General features: G+C 45.1%; 3 protein-coding genes across 7 annotated transcripts in view; 2 read left to right on the top strand and 1 right to left on the bottom strand.

Moving 5' to 3' along the window:
• WDR93 (WD repeat domain 93) overlaps nt 1-1,048 on the bottom strand; it is a 31,601-nt gene extending 30,553 nt beyond the window's left edge. The window contains exons 1-2 of the mRNA XM_044438903.1: nt 782-1,048; nt 114-309 (exon numbers count right to left, since the gene is read on the bottom strand). Coding sequence (XP_044294838.1) covers nt 114-309; nt 782-1,048 — 463 coding nt within the window. The remainder of the gene's footprint in view (nt 1-113; nt 310-781) is intronic.
• A 1,711-nt stretch (nt 1,049-2,759) lies between these two features.
• On the top strand, nt 2,760-7,583 carry PEX11A (peroxisomal biogenesis factor 11 alpha). Of its 3 annotated transcripts, none has more exons than XM_044438840.1 (3): nt 2,760-2,841; nt 5,732-5,847; nt 6,376-7,583. In XM_044438840.1, the coding sequence occupies exons 1-3, from the start codon at nt 2,786-2,788 to the stop codon at nt 6,942-6,944; spliced, it is 741 nt and encodes a 246-aa protein (XP_044294775.1). In that variant the 5' UTR covers nt 2,760-2,785; the 3' UTR covers nt 6,945-7,583. The 3 variants fall into 3 exon arrangements, 2 of the variants coding, with proteins under 2 accessions (XP_044294775.1, XP_044294774.1); XM_044438839.1 differs by having other exon boundaries at nt 2,769-5,106; XR_006415552.1 differs by lacking the exon at nt 6,376-7,583 and having other exon boundaries at nt 2,780-2,841; nt 4,976-6,345.
• Nucleotides 7,584-7,652: 69 nt separating this feature from the next.
• PLIN1 (perilipin 1) overlaps nt 7,653-14,964 on the top strand; it is a 19,211-nt gene continuing 11,899 nt past the window's right edge. The window contains exons 1-2 of one of the 3 annotated variants that reach the window (XM_044438836.1): nt 7,653-12,156; nt 14,264-14,352. In XM_044438836.1, coding sequence (XP_044294771.1) covers nt 14,308-14,352 — 45 coding nt within the window. In that variant the 5' untranslated portion in view covers nt 7,653-12,156; nt 14,264-14,307. Of the gene's footprint in view, nt 12,157-12,184; nt 12,200-13,021; nt 13,272-14,263; nt 14,353-14,964 lie in introns of those variants that run through there. The other 2 variants (XM_044438837.1, XM_044438835.1) reach the window with 2 other exon arrangements.

Below are 14,964 nucleotides of genomic sequence, written 5' to 3' on the forward strand. Positions count from 1 at the left end.
ATAGAAATTGGTGTCTCACAAGGCTGTTGGGAGGCACATTTCATAAAGGCATGGAACCACGTAGAAATTAACCATGCTTTGCAGCTATGCAAATAAGTAACAGTCACACCTACCCAGCTCATCCACTGCCCCAAGGAGCTTGGGACCACTGCCAAGCTCTGCAACCTGGATGGTACAAATCTCAAGCTTGGCTACCTCCCAAGCACAAAGCTTCTCACACTGGGGTAGGCTGAAGACAGAAAGTCCCGTGGAAAGGCCAGTGAAGGCATATCCTCCAGAGGCTGCCAGGCAGTTCACCCTTCCTACTACCTGAGAAGATTGGAAATGAAAAAGAATTACAATAATCAGTCATTTAAAAATACAGAGCTGATGTCAAAACAACAATTCCAGCAAGGAGCCCTCTGTGCTCCTCTCCTGTGCTCTGTTCTGAGGCTAACACAGGCAGAGGGAAGACCCATGGTTGTTCACCCAAGTGCTATTCCTGCTTCAGAAAGAAAGGGTGGCGTAAAAGTAACAACAACTTGCAGTCTGCAGATGTTTACCGTGAAATCAGGCTCAAGTTAGACATTACAGTAAACAACAGTCTTGTATTTTGTTCTCTCAGGAATATGTAACAAAACTTTTAAAGGAATAAATACATATTTTTAAAAGAACTGAAACTTTTAGGTAAAATCCAATTTACAGCCTACTGCAGTTAGTGAGAGCTATTCTGAAGTAATGGCTCCCATTCCTGACCAAACTAGAGTCCAATGTTAATTTGTTTGGGAGGGTCTCTGAATACCTGAAATTCAGCAGAAGGCTGGCACAGCACATGAGTGAAATTTTGCTGCTTTGTCTCTTCCAGCGGACACTTCCCCTCAATAATTTCCCAGGCACGTTCAAACAAAAGTATCACCACTTTATTGATCATCAGAAAAGGCTGAGGCAATGAATCAAGGATTTCATCAGGGTCTTTCAGTAAGAAATCCTCCTCCTCATCTTTTTTAATCCAGTCCTTTTCAGTTGGTGATGGGATCTCCAGCGGTTGCTTCCGCAGATAGAAAGGCATCTTCTCTTTACTTTTGTTGTTCCTCTGTGAACCAGATACAACAGGATAGAATTTCAGGTGTTAAAAAAATTCTGCAATAAAATTCAGTCTAATCATTGGCCTATTTTTAAGGCATTCTTGTTAATATTTAAAGAAAGGGAATAAGGAGGGAAGCAGAACAAAGAACCCTATTCCAGATGGATATTCCGCTCCGCAGGGCCATCTACCATTAGCTTCCTCTGATCTGGTGCCATCAACTGCCCTGTAAGAAGGACTGCAGCAGAGACAAGGAGGTAGACAAAGAGGATTTCATGGCCTGATTCTGTTTAGTAGGACTCTTACCTCCCTCCACTGCTGCCCTGTCAGAAGAAGCCCAAGGTCTTGCTATACATTAATGCTGTTTGCCATTTCATTTTTAATTGTTTATTAATTGAACAAACATAAATAACACAATTAATATAATAGTAAGGAACATAATTAAACAATACAATAATAACAGTGCTACCTCCACCAGGACCAACAAATCATGCTACTTAATGTAAGATCATTTATTTATTCAGGCTGTTCCACTCTCACTTCCCTTCCAGAACTGCATGAAATCTTGTGATAGTTCATACTCGTTACTTTTTATTAAGACATTCAATAAATGGTCTCCAAATATTTTCAAAATTATTTTTACTTATCAAACCCTTTTTCCACTTGATATCACAGGTTAACTTATCATTAATAGCTATATTCCAAACTTTTATATTTGTTCTTGTTGTTAGTTGCAAAGTCATGTCTGACCCATCGCGACCCCATGGACAACATTCCTCTGTATACCATATGGTTTATACTATATACACTTCTACATACCAGTCGTCTAATTGATAATCACCTTTTCCAATTCCTTGCTCTTATTAATCTTTCTGTTATTAAAGAATTGATGACAAATTAATTAACATCTTGTCCCACTTGTTCCCTAAATTGTGAAAGTAATGCTAGTCCAGACATCACCCTGCCAAAATAAGTTCGTATAGGCAAAGCTTTGGTTTTTCCAGTTGTAATGTATGACTGTGAGAGTTGGACCCTAAGAAAATCTGAGCACCAAAGAACTGACGCCTTTGAATTGTGGTGCTGGAGGAGACTCCTGAGAGTCCCTTGGACTGCAAAGAGATCAAATCAGACAATCTTAAAGGAAATCAACACTGACTTTTCTTTAGAAAGTCAGATACTGAAGATGAAACTCAAATACATTGGTCACCTAATGAGAAGGAAGGACTCACTGGAGAAGAGCCTAAGGAGGAGGGGAACCTGTTGGTGGCAGAGTGAGTTCTTATGGGGAGGAGGGAGATCCTCTTACACCCCTTAGCTTACTCCAGGAAAGAAAAGGCAGGATTCAGTTTTGTTTAATATATTCTAAATTTTGGTTTAAAGTGTTGGTATTTTGGATAAACTGTAATAGCATTTTATTGGGCTGCATTGCTTTTTATGCAGTGCTCTAAACCTCTCAGACAGCTTCGGATAAACAAAGAAAATAAGCTGATAATAGTAAAAATAATGATTCTATAAAGTGCAATCCCAACCCCTTTACACCCACGCCCCGCACACGAACCTGCTCTCACACGACCATTCGCCGCTATTGGGAAGTTGAATGGTTGTCATAGCAACCCGGGCCGGAAGTGCGTAATTCCGGGGCGGGCACACCGCAGGGGGCGGGGCGACCCGCCTCCGGTTCCGGCTGGGCGTTCGGAGCGGTGCTGCTGCGGCTCGGGCGGCATGGAGGCGTTCGTGCACTTTGCCAACCAGACGCAGGGCCGGGAGCGGCTCTTTCGGTGAGGAGAGTCGAGGCAGGCGGGCGGGGGGGGCTGCACGTTGCTCGTCAAAGAGAGCACTTCGAAAGCTGATGGAATTTCTTCGCTGCCTTTTAGCCATGGCTATGAATAGAGTGTTTTGCAAAACTAAAGCAGTACATTTCCATAAACCAAAGTTTTATTAGCATTCATAGCAGCTTAAGTAGTTCATTGTTGTTTATTTTCACAGCTTATAATAATTAATAAAATGGCATAAATTAATAGTCTTGTTTAATATTAGCAAAAAGTAATAGAACATGATCCTATTTGATAATAGCAGTAAGCGTAGAAACAAAAAATTAATAGAATATAATTGTATCTAATAAAATCACAGACTTTAATAGAGCATAAAGCCAGTGCTTAACTTTTAAAGTACTAAGTGACAACGCTTCATCCATGGGAGTGGCTTCATAATGTATCTGCTGAAGCTCCATGTGGCATGAAAAATGCATTCATGAAATAATTAAAAGTCTCCTGGGAGTTCAGAGTTACTCAGCCACAAAGCGTGCTGCCTGATGCTTCTCAGAGTGAGTTACTGCCTTTGTCATTGCATTTCTTCAGGCAAGTGTTCTGTCTAGATTGATGAATCATGGAGAAAGCGGCAGAGCACCTGCAAGGTGCATAGGATCTCTGTGCACATATGAGTGCATAGGCATTTGACTAGGAACAGGGTAGCCCAGGTTCAGATCTGCACTTAAGGAGCTCTAATGCACTCTAGTGCACTCCCAGCTGCACTCCCTTGGTTTAACCTATCTTGCAGGGTTGTTGTGAAGATAAAATTGGGAGGGAGAACTATGTGTGCCGCTTTGTCTGAATTCCTTGTGGTAATGGAGGAAGGTATGAACAACTTTGAACCCACCATGGAAAGGTTGTACCTCAATAGCTTTACATGCCAAAGCTTCCAGGTAAAACAGTGTGGTATTTTAAATGTACATCCCACCATCCTGTCAATGCAACCCCCCCCCCCCGCATTCAAGGTGGCAAACAAATATGGATTAAAACAATGCCTAATTAAGACAGAACATAAAACCAAACAGAGCAAAACTGCAATGATAAAAATAAGAAACAGAACCCAATCAATCAAACTACCCTTCCGAAACAGGCCAGCTTATATGCCAAAGGGCTGCCTGAATAAAAATGGCGTTGGCTGCTGTCAGGACCACAGAGAGGAGGCAGCTTAGCTTCCTTTAGCAAGGATTCCAGAGATTGGGAGAGGCTGTCTAGAAGGCATGTGCCCACAAATGTGCTTCTACCATGATGCAACCAAGAGAAGGGGCTCCCTGAAGACCTTAAAATCTGGGCAGGTATGTATGGTAGCCAATGATGGGAAAACCTCTGCCTCAGAGCAAGGGATTCTGCCGGTGTTCCTTTGGAGTAAGAGAAGAAACTGGAGTATGCTGCCTTGTTATAAGAGATAGTTATGAAAGTGAGAAAGAGCAAGAAACTCACTCTATTGTGTGGTAAGAAAGCAACAGCAACAACAAGGACTTGCAGTCAAATTGTTGATAGCAAGACGCAAAAGTAGCAAAGAACGAAGGTAAGCAAGTATGCTTGCAGGTGCGTATCTTAACAGCCCCCATATTCCTAATCCCTGGTTGCTCGTGCTCATGCCACCTGGTCGTTGTTCGTCACATGTCATGTCTTCAGGCATTGCATGCTGCATGTAACCTCATCACACTGGTGTTCAGATTATGTTCAGAGGAATCCTGGCTTTCTTGGGAGAGTAGAGATCCAGCTGATGTTTCTAAGTAGCCAGAGAGAGAAGTGGTTAGGTGTTTGCTTTGCATGCACAAGGTTCAATATAGGAATATGCCTTATATGGAATAATATAAGCATTGTTCCATCTAGCCCTGTATTGTCAGCACTAACTGGGAGTGGCTCTCTGGGCCATTTTCCTACCCTCCCTGGAGAAGTGGGTGCTTGAGCCTGGGACTTTCTGCATGCAAGGCAGATGCTCTTTCACTGAGTAGGGCTCCTAGAGTGCACTAGGAAGTGTGCAGGAGGTTTTGAGTGCTGCTCTCTAAGGTATTACTGGAATGAGATGGTTTTGGTACTGCACACCAGGTCGGCCTTCTCACCCACAATTAAATCATGAATGATAACACTTTTATTCCAGACCGACCTGGCATTAATTAACAGCACCAGCCGTCCTGAGGGCAGACCGATATGGATACCCGGCATCCTTAGGCTGAGGGAAGGGCCTGAACAGGGGACAAATATTAAACATCTGTCCCCCCTTCTAGGCAGGTACGCCCTCCCCCCACTTCCATAACACCCCATACCCATCACCACCGGAATGGCTGCTCTCCCAGATTCACCTCCTGCAATAAACCCCATCGGGGAATGACTCTACTCAAAAAACACGGCCTCCTGGCACCTCTCACTGATGGAGCACCAAGCAGGCAGCCCCCACTAGGTCCCTTGCGGGCACCGGAGAGAAAAAGGCCCCAGGCAGAAGTCCCGCCCCAGCAGCCAGGAGTCATCAGCAGTGCTGCTGCTCCCCACTCCAGCTGCAGCCTCGCATGTTGCCGCTCAGCGAGGGGGTGGCAGGCAGGGTGAGTTCCAACCCCCAGACCTGAACCTCAAAGGATTCAGGTGGAGCGGCACCAAGGTGGCGAGTGGTGTGGTCAGCACAGTGCGGCATCGAGTGCTGAAGAGGCAGCCCCTGTTGATAACTTAATAACTCAGTAACTAAAATTGAGCAGGAATGTTTCCACTTGCGTGCAAGGCTCCTCCTGCCTCTTTGATTCTGCCTGCATATATGTAAACTCCTGGTTTCTGTTTGGGAGGACACAGCCCTCTTCCTCTGTGAATGGTGCACTTTGCATGTTGTGTGAATGGTGCTCATCTTATTTTTTCCTCCCCTCTCCAGAGCTACTCAGTATTCATGCATGCTGCTTAGCTATATGTTAGAGCATAAGGCTGGCCAGGAGAAGCTGGTCACGAAGCTCAAAGATCTGGAGTCCAGCATGAGCTCAGGCCGCAAGTGTAAGTATGTTGCTTTCTAAGAAGTGCAAGAAGAAAAAAGAGGCAGGTCTCTCATTTAGCTAAAAATGGCAGGTGGCAGGGAGGGTGCAAATGTGCAAGCATACAAATGACAGAAATGGGCAGCCTGGTTCAGACATTACAACAGCCCATGGCTTTCTTAAACCTTGGGTGGTTGTGAATGAACTGGGAGTGAGCACACTTGCTGGTTCCCAGCACATGACAGATCCTAAGGTGGCTGAACAACTCGGGAATGCTCTGTCTCATGAAGCTCACTGGGTGGGCCAGTAATCCACTCTCAGCTTAATATAAATCACAGGATTGTTGTTGGAAGGATAAAATGGAACTTTGTAAGCTGCCTTGGGTCCTTCACAAGAGGAAAAAAGGTAGGATAAAAATGCAGTGTGCTATTTATTTATTTGTTTAATTTGTAATAATATTAATAATAGTAACTAACCTATGGAATACTCAGTAGCCCCCAAAGCTTTTTGGCTTCTGTACATGCCCTAATTGCTGTGGGTTCTTTTGCAGTGTTCAGGCTTGGCAATACAGTGCATGCCATTGTGGCGGCCAAGAAGGCTGCCCAGTTACCAGATGTAGTTCCCTGCATCTGCCTGACAGTCGCCAACCTGAACCGTGCTCTGTTCTTCATCTGTGACACCATCCTGTGGGTGAGGAGCGTGGGCCTCGTCAAACATATTGACAAGAAGAAGTGGCGCCAGAGGGCCACCAAGTGCTACTACTATTCCCTGGTGGTCAGTCTGGCAAAGGATTTGTATGAGCTGAGCTGGCGCATGGAGAAAATGGCACAAGCAGGGAAAGCCAAACAGGATGTGCCTCCTTGTGGCCAGCAACTCCAGAGCATGGCTTCCTTGGCACTCAGAGGACTGTTGTCCTTCCTCCTGCTCCTCTGCCTCACACTGTGGAACTATCCTCCCTTGTCACTTGACCTGCTGAAGAACATTTGCGATCTCTCTAGTCCACTGGACCGGCTGGGAATCTACAAGACGAACCCTGGAGTCATCGGCCTCTGTGGTCTAATCTCTTCTGTTGTTGGGATCTTCACAGTCGCCATGCCAGGCCTGAGGCTGAACCCTTAATTGACCATCTGGCAGCTCTTACCTGGCAGCATGGCACATGGAGCTACTGGGCTTCCTCTCTGGCAGGGATGCTTGTTTTGCGCAACGGTGTTTGCTTCCTCCTCTTTGCTCAGCACCCCCTGCATAAGGATTTTGCTCAGATACAGCAGCCCGGGGAGGAACAGAGGAAGCCGTCAGCTTTGGTGGCCCAAGGTAGCTTGAAGAAGATTTGAGCTAAACTCCCTTTGAACTATACAAGAAAGAAAGTAGCATTATCCAAATCCATTGCTGGTCAAGATACATTCCTAGTCATAAGGTGGAATTTTGTACATCAGAAACCATTGAAACCATTGTGGCTGGCTGGGATCTTCATCTAGGCATTGACATTTTTCTTTCAGAGAGTTTATGTTGGTTCGCAAGAAGAGTTGCTGTGCACCCTACATCTCTGACCTTGTTTTGCAAGCATGTATTTTGTTCTGTTTTGGTATTTTTTCAAAAATTTACAAAACCCTATTTGACCAGAAACAACAGTGGGACAGACGCCATACATGTGCCCAATGAGAAGTGCAGTCTTGTTTTAAAAAAAGACACTAGCCTTTTATTCCACTCTTTCTTCTAGATACTTGGGATTTAATATATCAATAAATAAATAAAATTGAATATTTGTTTAACTCTAGTCAAGTAAAGCATACATAAGTAGCACGGGCAAACCACTTTTAACTCCCTGGAAGAAAAGGAACAAGATGCTGGGTTTCTGTCCTTTGCTTTCAGAGCAAGGAATGGTGCTGATGCAGAAAAGAGAAGCTGCAAAGGCAGTTTCGCAATCATGACTCCCAGCAGTTGATGATCCCCAGCACTGGTATGCTGGACAATGTCACACAGGGGTACTGGAATCCTGTTCTTTACAGGACTAGTGCCTAGGAAGAGCTTGTCCCGCCCAGGCTACAAAGGCTTCTTCCCCATCTCCTAGTGCAGTTTATCCAAGCTGAGGGTCTCCTCTTCCCCAGCTACTATGGCTGAGGACACAACACAAACTGACAAACCTGGAGAGGCCTCATCTAACATAGCGAGTGCAGAACAAGCACCCATCTTCCTTAGCTGCTTGGCTGGGTATCATCTTCTTTTTGCGGGTGTGGCCTTGCTGCTTCTGGCAGCAAGGTGGTTGCTTTTCCAAGCTCATTGGGTGCAGATTCTCCTCATGGGACTTCTCTGAGGACCTTGAATGAAATCTGCATGGGATGGTATAGCTGAACTATTTGTTTTGCCCCAATAGGGAAATGTTGCACTGTTCCAAGCATCCTGCAAAGCCTTGTAAACGGGCTCTAAGCACTTGAGGAGAAGCCAGAAATGGGGTGACCCTAAGAATTGGACAATTTTACCCACAGCATCTTGTTCTGAATGGTCCTGAACAGGTTTCATCTTTAGAAAGTGGAATCATGGAACTAAAAGAAAAAGTTCCTGGGGGGAAACAGACATATTCCCTCTGCCATTTTCTCTTTTTAGAAAAGAGAAATGGAAAAGAAAGATTGCAACCCAGCCTGGTGTAGGGAATAGTGTTGGCTGTGGAGGCAACGGGGTTGGAATTCAGATCTCCACTCAGCAATACAGCTTTCTTCATAGCTTTTAGCAAAGCATGCTTTCTTGGCCAAAACCATATCACAGGCTTGTTGGCATAAGATGGGATCACCCGGTCTGTAGTCCTTGGAGGATGGGCAAATGAGACGAGGAGGTGTGCGTTCAGGAAGCCAGCCTTCCTGCTTTAAAAAAAAGGTGAGGGGAGACAGGCAACCTGGTACACTCCAGTTGTTTTGGACTACCATTCTAGAATTTCTGACCATTTGCCATGCTGCTTGGTTTGTAGTCCAAAACTTGTGAAGACTGGCAGAAAAAACATTCTTTTGTGGAAATACAATCCCAAAACAATGCCCATGCAGAACCTTAAAGATACTCTGGTTAAAATCTGGGAGCAGGCTATTGGGCATTTGGACTTCTAAAGTGTATAGCATTGCAGAAGCTATAAGAGCAGGCCGTTTATGCACGGACAAGAGGAGGAATCCTTTTGGTGCCTTCTTAAATGTATAAGCATCCTCCAAGATCCTGAATGTCAGTAATGGGTGTAAAGCTGTTCATTTCTTCTGCAAAATAAATGAAAGGTAGATATAAACAGCTGAGTTTTGGTTTGAGTCAGTGTTAGCTTTACACCCAGTAGGAGAAAAGCTGGAGGCTTCTGCTGTTTAGGAAAAGCTTCACCCTGCTGCTGATGACCCTCCCCAGAGATGGGGAGCCTTTTTCAGCTTAGGGCCAGATTCAATTTGAGAATTTCTGCAGGTGCATTTACATGCTGGGAGGGGCAAAAGACAGCATGTTAAAGCGTAAAGCTCTTACTGCCAGAAGCCAAGCCTTTGCAGAAGCATCTTGGCCTTTTAAAATTGGTAGAAGGGGAAACTATACAAAAGCTGGGAAACTACCAAGTGATGGGGTGGTATGGACAAAAGGCATGAAGGATGGGGAGGAACTCCAGAAGGCCCAAGTTCTCCCATGCCTGCAGTAGCCTGACCAGACGCAACAGGAGCGTGACCTTCTGGGGTCTCAGATGCTTTCTCAATATTACAGTCTTGCTTTCATAGACGAGCTGCAAAGGCATTTTTCGGTTCATTGTGAACTGTCTTCACGCTCATATGCAATATTGATTTGTAGACTGGCCTGGCCTTGTAGTGTCATTCCTCAAACTAGGACAAGGAGCACTTGTGCTGCGACCAAGTTTGCTTGTCTGGATGTATTTGAACCCGGTCTCTGCCAAGTACAGGCTTGCTGCCAAATGGCGAGGCTGCATTCTGAAGTGGCTGCTGCCCTTTGCACTGCTGTCTGGACGAAGTGAGTGACTTATTCCCGGGAGCAAGGAACGCATTCTCATTCGGTTGCAGTGCCTTTGCTTCTTGCCTACATTTGTAGCAATCATGAATGGGGGTGAAAGAAGCAGAACAAAAGCATTTTTTTTCGAAAAGCCAAAGACTTATACAGAGTTTGTGGCTGTTATGAATCAAGGAAAGAAGGCTTTTTGATGTGCCAGGCTTTTTTCTCAATGCACCTCAAACCTTTAAAAAGCTGATTCGCATTTAAATTAAACATACTGCAGCTCCCCTTAATTAATGGAGCATTCCGTACAGTTCAAGTATTCCAGCAGAATTTACATAGCTCTGAAGCTAATTCTTTAACAAACGAGAACGACTTTCTCTTCTGCATGTGTTGGTGTTCAGGTCCCATCAACCACAGCCAGCACAGCCAGTGCTGTGGAACAGGGGACAGGGTCTGTCTATCCCAGCCACCCCCCAAAATATAGCTGAGCAGGCACAGTTAGGACTTTGGGTGGCGGGAGCTGAGGAAGATTGGAAGGGACAGAAGGAATGGTGCATCATGAAGGAGGGTGAGGCTGGTTGGCTGACAGTGGCTTGGAGAACTCTGCACTGCAGCGTCCTCTGGCATTTTGCAGCCCTTGAAATACACCTGGTAAAACATTGGCATTAGGTGGTGCTCAGAGTGCTAAGCAAGCTGCAGGCCAAGTTCGTGTTTTGCACTGGGAATGCAACTGCTGGCTGGAGATTATTGGGGGAGGCAATCAAAACATCTAGGATTGCGGAAAGATTGGGCAATTGACTTCTAGACTGCTTTCCTCCTCTGCAGTTTCCCCACTGAGGCCTGCCTGGTGCCAAATTTATCATCCATTCAGTGCCACATTAAGACAGCCCTTTATGCCAAGGTCTTTCTTGGAAACCCAGGGGCTTGAGGGAATTACTCATCCCAGGTGTTTTTACAGAGTAATTCTTCATTGTTGCTTGTTTTTACCTCTTAGGAAAATAAGGAGAGCTCAACACCATATTAGTGCTGTGTCAGTGTGTCCATCTATGCTGTTTTCCATTGTATGGTCATTTCTCTGGCAGCCTCCTTGGCTTCCTGCACTTCAACTAAAGCCCAGGGACGGGCATCATGTGGCAATTCCTCCTATTGGACGTTCTCAGATCAGGAAGTCCAGGCAGCCTGGGAGGCTGCAGAGCAATGGAGAAAGGTACGTTAGAAGCATCCTTAGCCACCTGGCCATGCTTGGGTAAGCTCAAAACCACTACCAAAGGAAAACACCCTGAGAAGGAGTCAAAACAGTGGAAGTCTCTTTCACGGGAGTAGAGAGCGCTCAGGAGATTGGAGGCCACACAGGGCATGGCACCAAATCCGCCTCTTCCCTGGAGCTGCCCCCATGTGCATATCCACACACAGGTGGATGCAAATAGGGAGCGGCTTGCCGGCACAATTAAGTCTGTTGCCATTTGTAATGGCAGCAGTCCCCCTCCCCAGAAAGAGACGCTTTACAGAAAAAAGAAAATATTCTCATATTGACAATTTCTCCCTGGATAATTTTTTTGAAATTGTCCCCTGAACATGCAATTTATCTGCCTACGAATAGGATGGAGGAATTCAAGAGACCATTTGTTTATGCAAAGCCTATCGATATTGGTATTTTACTAGGGAGACTGAAAATGCAATTTGAGCTCCAGGTAATTTTATGGTAGCACAAAGAACCCATAAATATTAAAGTGATTTTAAAAGGAGACAGTGGGGGGAAAGGTGCTTTAGCAAGGGAACTGACAGTGGAGCCCCCAAACTCTTGGAAAATTATCAAGATTTTAGGTGTTTTTAGATGTTCTGGAGCGACTGATTCTGAATTGAGCAAGCAATTTGCCCCCCTTTTTCGTATGTTGTTTTGCAGTTTGGGAATGCTTCCTAGGAAAACTTTTGTTGTGTAATTGTCCTGCCCCCTCCCCCACAGCACAAAATTTTATGAAGACTCCAGAGGTCATCACTTTCCCTTTGAAAACCTTGCATGGTTTCCCACCATCTTTCCCCCTTACCTACTGATATGGTCAAGAAGGAAGCTGCGCAGTGTCTCTTGACTGGTGGCACTAGAAGGCACCCATCTGGAAGCATCCCAAGGCTCTTAGTCATTTCAAGAGGGCCATGGGCCAATGTTTCTGACCTCTTGTTGAGTTGTATGGCCTCCAAGGGAGCTCTGTGGCCCAATTGCCACAGAAATTTGGCAGATACTCCGACAAGTTTAACCAGAAGGCGGGGCTTAGTGTGTTACTATCTGGGGCAAGCAGTGTGTCTACCAGTGTCAAGACAGCACAGCTGCATGGTCTCCCTTGCAGACACTCTAGTACGGACGACGGGACTTCTTCGGTCTGTGAGTACCTATCCAATATAGTTCCAAGATAAAGGAATACCTGGTGGGTTGAATCGCAGAGCACTTTATACCTGGGTTAAGAGTGTGCGCTGCACAGACCGGTGTTTAAAGCCATTGCCTGAATTTAGTCTACTGCAGCTCCACTCGCCCCGAGAGTCGTGGTCCAACAGCTCCAGAAGACTGGTTGAAAAGGGGCCAGTCTGTTGCGCCCACACGGCAAAGCCTGTACACATTGGCTGAAGCTCCACGGCACATGTAAATGTATTTTACTGCATGTAGCTAAGGGCATGATCCTGTGCATGTGCAGCCCAAAAAAGCTAAGCCTTTTCAATCTGAAATATGCATGGAATTTTGCTCTATATGTTCTCCTATAAAGCCTGCACTTTTAACTGGTACCATGTGAAGGTTCTCTTATAGACAAGCAACTTGACCTACCTTGAGCCTTTGAATGCAAGGATGGTGAAGGTATGAATACCACTTTGGCATGGTATTCATACCTTATTTTTAAAAAGAGAAAGGTTGATACTCGATGGCACCTCTGAGACATGACAATTTGCCTTCCCAAGTATGTTGGGAGAGGCTGCAGAACTTTATTATTATTTTAAAGACACTTTGCACATGCTCAGATGCATCTTTTCTCATCCTCATGTTGCATGACTCAGCCCTAGCATTAAAAATAGATTTCAGGGATGTCATACATTAAGCCAGACTTTTCAGCAATGCTAAGAAGAATGTCTTGGGGGGGGGGGGGGGGGAACTAACCCTAAACCACAACAGCAGCAATGCCTAATTGCAGGGGTTGAGGAACACGGGGTCTTCCAGATGTTAGACTAAAATTCCTGCCATTGGCTGTGATGTTTGGGGCTGGTGGGAGTTGGACTCCAGAGATTATCCTTGGACCTGGGTGGCAGGGCTAGGTCCTCTGCCAAGGGTGCAGTGGGGCAAGTACTGGAACTGACTTTCCTTTGCTTGGAAGTGCCCCCCAGTTCTTATTTACTTCAAAGTATTCTCTTTACTCCAAGAAGGCTGAAGACTGGGGTCACAATACATTGTCTAGAGAAGAGAGAGAGCTTGAGAGGTTGGTCAGCCCATCACAAAATAAGTAACCTTCAACAGTAAGTCATGTTATTCTTAAATATGATCATATTAATTACCCTTCACATCCTGCAGCAATAATATCGGGACACGAATATTATTAGCACTAAAAGTGAGGGGGTAGAAATCCACCTGGTAATGATCATCCCTACAGACATAATGAACACTGTGATCAACTGGATATCGAACAGGTTTTACTGAGATTCTGCTTGCCAAGTGAAAAGTGTGGGCAAAAGCAAATACTTGTTTTCCCCCAGGATTTTCTCCATGAATAATGAAATCCTACGCATGTCTACTCAAAAGCAAGCCACATTGGGCATAAATGTATAGAAGTGCTTCATCCTAGACCATTTAGGTTGAGATTTTGTGCCCATTTATCTGGAAGCACGTCCTGTTGACTTCGGTTGGCCTTGCTTAGTAGACATGCATAGCAATGCACTGTTAACTCCTAAATGCATCAAATGTTCCAAGAAGAGGGAAAGGAAGAAAGGAAAACGAGTTTCGTATGTAGCATTCAGAGTTCTGAGGGTCACTTTTAATTCTACAAAAGGGTAGCACAGCCAGTTGGAAAAGAAGGCATTGTCCCTGCCCCTCTAAAAAGTAGGATAAGAAGAAATTGTATATAAGCTCCACCTGCTAAAATTTTCTCTTCTGCACAATGATTCAGTGTGCAGCACCCTTGTCTACTTCATCCTGTCTGCCATGTTCACAAGGAAAAATCTTGGTTTTGAACTTCTTAACACAATGCATATAACCTTTCATGCAAGATCTTGAAGGGAAATCTTAGGACTCACTACAATATTCGAACAAGAATTGCAAGTTTATTATTGCACAGATGCCAATGTGCTTCTTTTACAGAAAGATCCTAAAGATGGCCCTGCGCTTAGCTGAGGCTTTATTGAGCTCTATTATCCCTCTTGTGAAGCTTGAGGATCTAGAATTGAGTTGGAAAAGCAGCAGAGAAGTTTTGACTCCTCTGGTTGCTTCCTAAGAAATGTTCTTGCCTTTGCAGGTTGTTTCCCTCTCTTTATTTTAGCTTACAGACTGAGTTCAATTATGACAGCCAAAAGTAAAAAGGTGATGCAGAATGGAAGCCCCAAGGTAAGTGTGGATGTGAGTAGAAAAGAAAATTAAGCAATGGCAGCATTTCAAGGAAAAGATTCCCTGGATAGGGAGTATTATTCCCTTCTAAATTCATCATTCAGTTGCAAAATTATGCCAGACTCTTCATGACCCCATAGACAACATTCCTCCATAGACAACATTCCCCCAGGCTCTCCTTTCCTCCGCCATCCCCCAGAGTGCATCCAACCCCACACCCACCTCTCCAGTTGCCCCATCCAGCCTCCTCAATCTCTGCCATCCCCTTCCCCCTTTGCCTTCAATCATTCCCAGCATCAGAGTCTTTTCCAATAAGTCCTTCCTTCTCATTAGGTGGCCAAAGTATTTGAGTTTCATCTTCAGTATCTGGCCTTCTAAAGAGCAGTCAGGGTTGATCTCCTCCAGGACTGACCAGTTTGATCACCTTGCGGTCCAAGGGACTCTCAGGAGTCTCCTCCAGCACCACAATTCAAAGGCCTCAATCCTTTGGCGCTCAGCCTTCCTTATGGTCCAGCTTTCACAGCCATACATTGCAACTGGGAAAACCATAGCCTTGACTATACGCACTTTTGTCGGCAGGGTGATGTCTCTGCTTTTTAGTATGCTGTCTAA

Source organism: Varanus komodoensis, unplaced genomic scaffold (genome assembly GCF_004798865.1).
Source record: "Varanus komodoensis strain SLA01 unplaced genomic scaffold, ASM479886v1 scaffold33, whole genome shotgun sequence".
In the NCBI taxonomy this organism is placed as follows: Eukaryota; Metazoa; Chordata; class Lepidosauria; order Squamata; family Varanidae; genus Varanus; species Varanus komodoensis.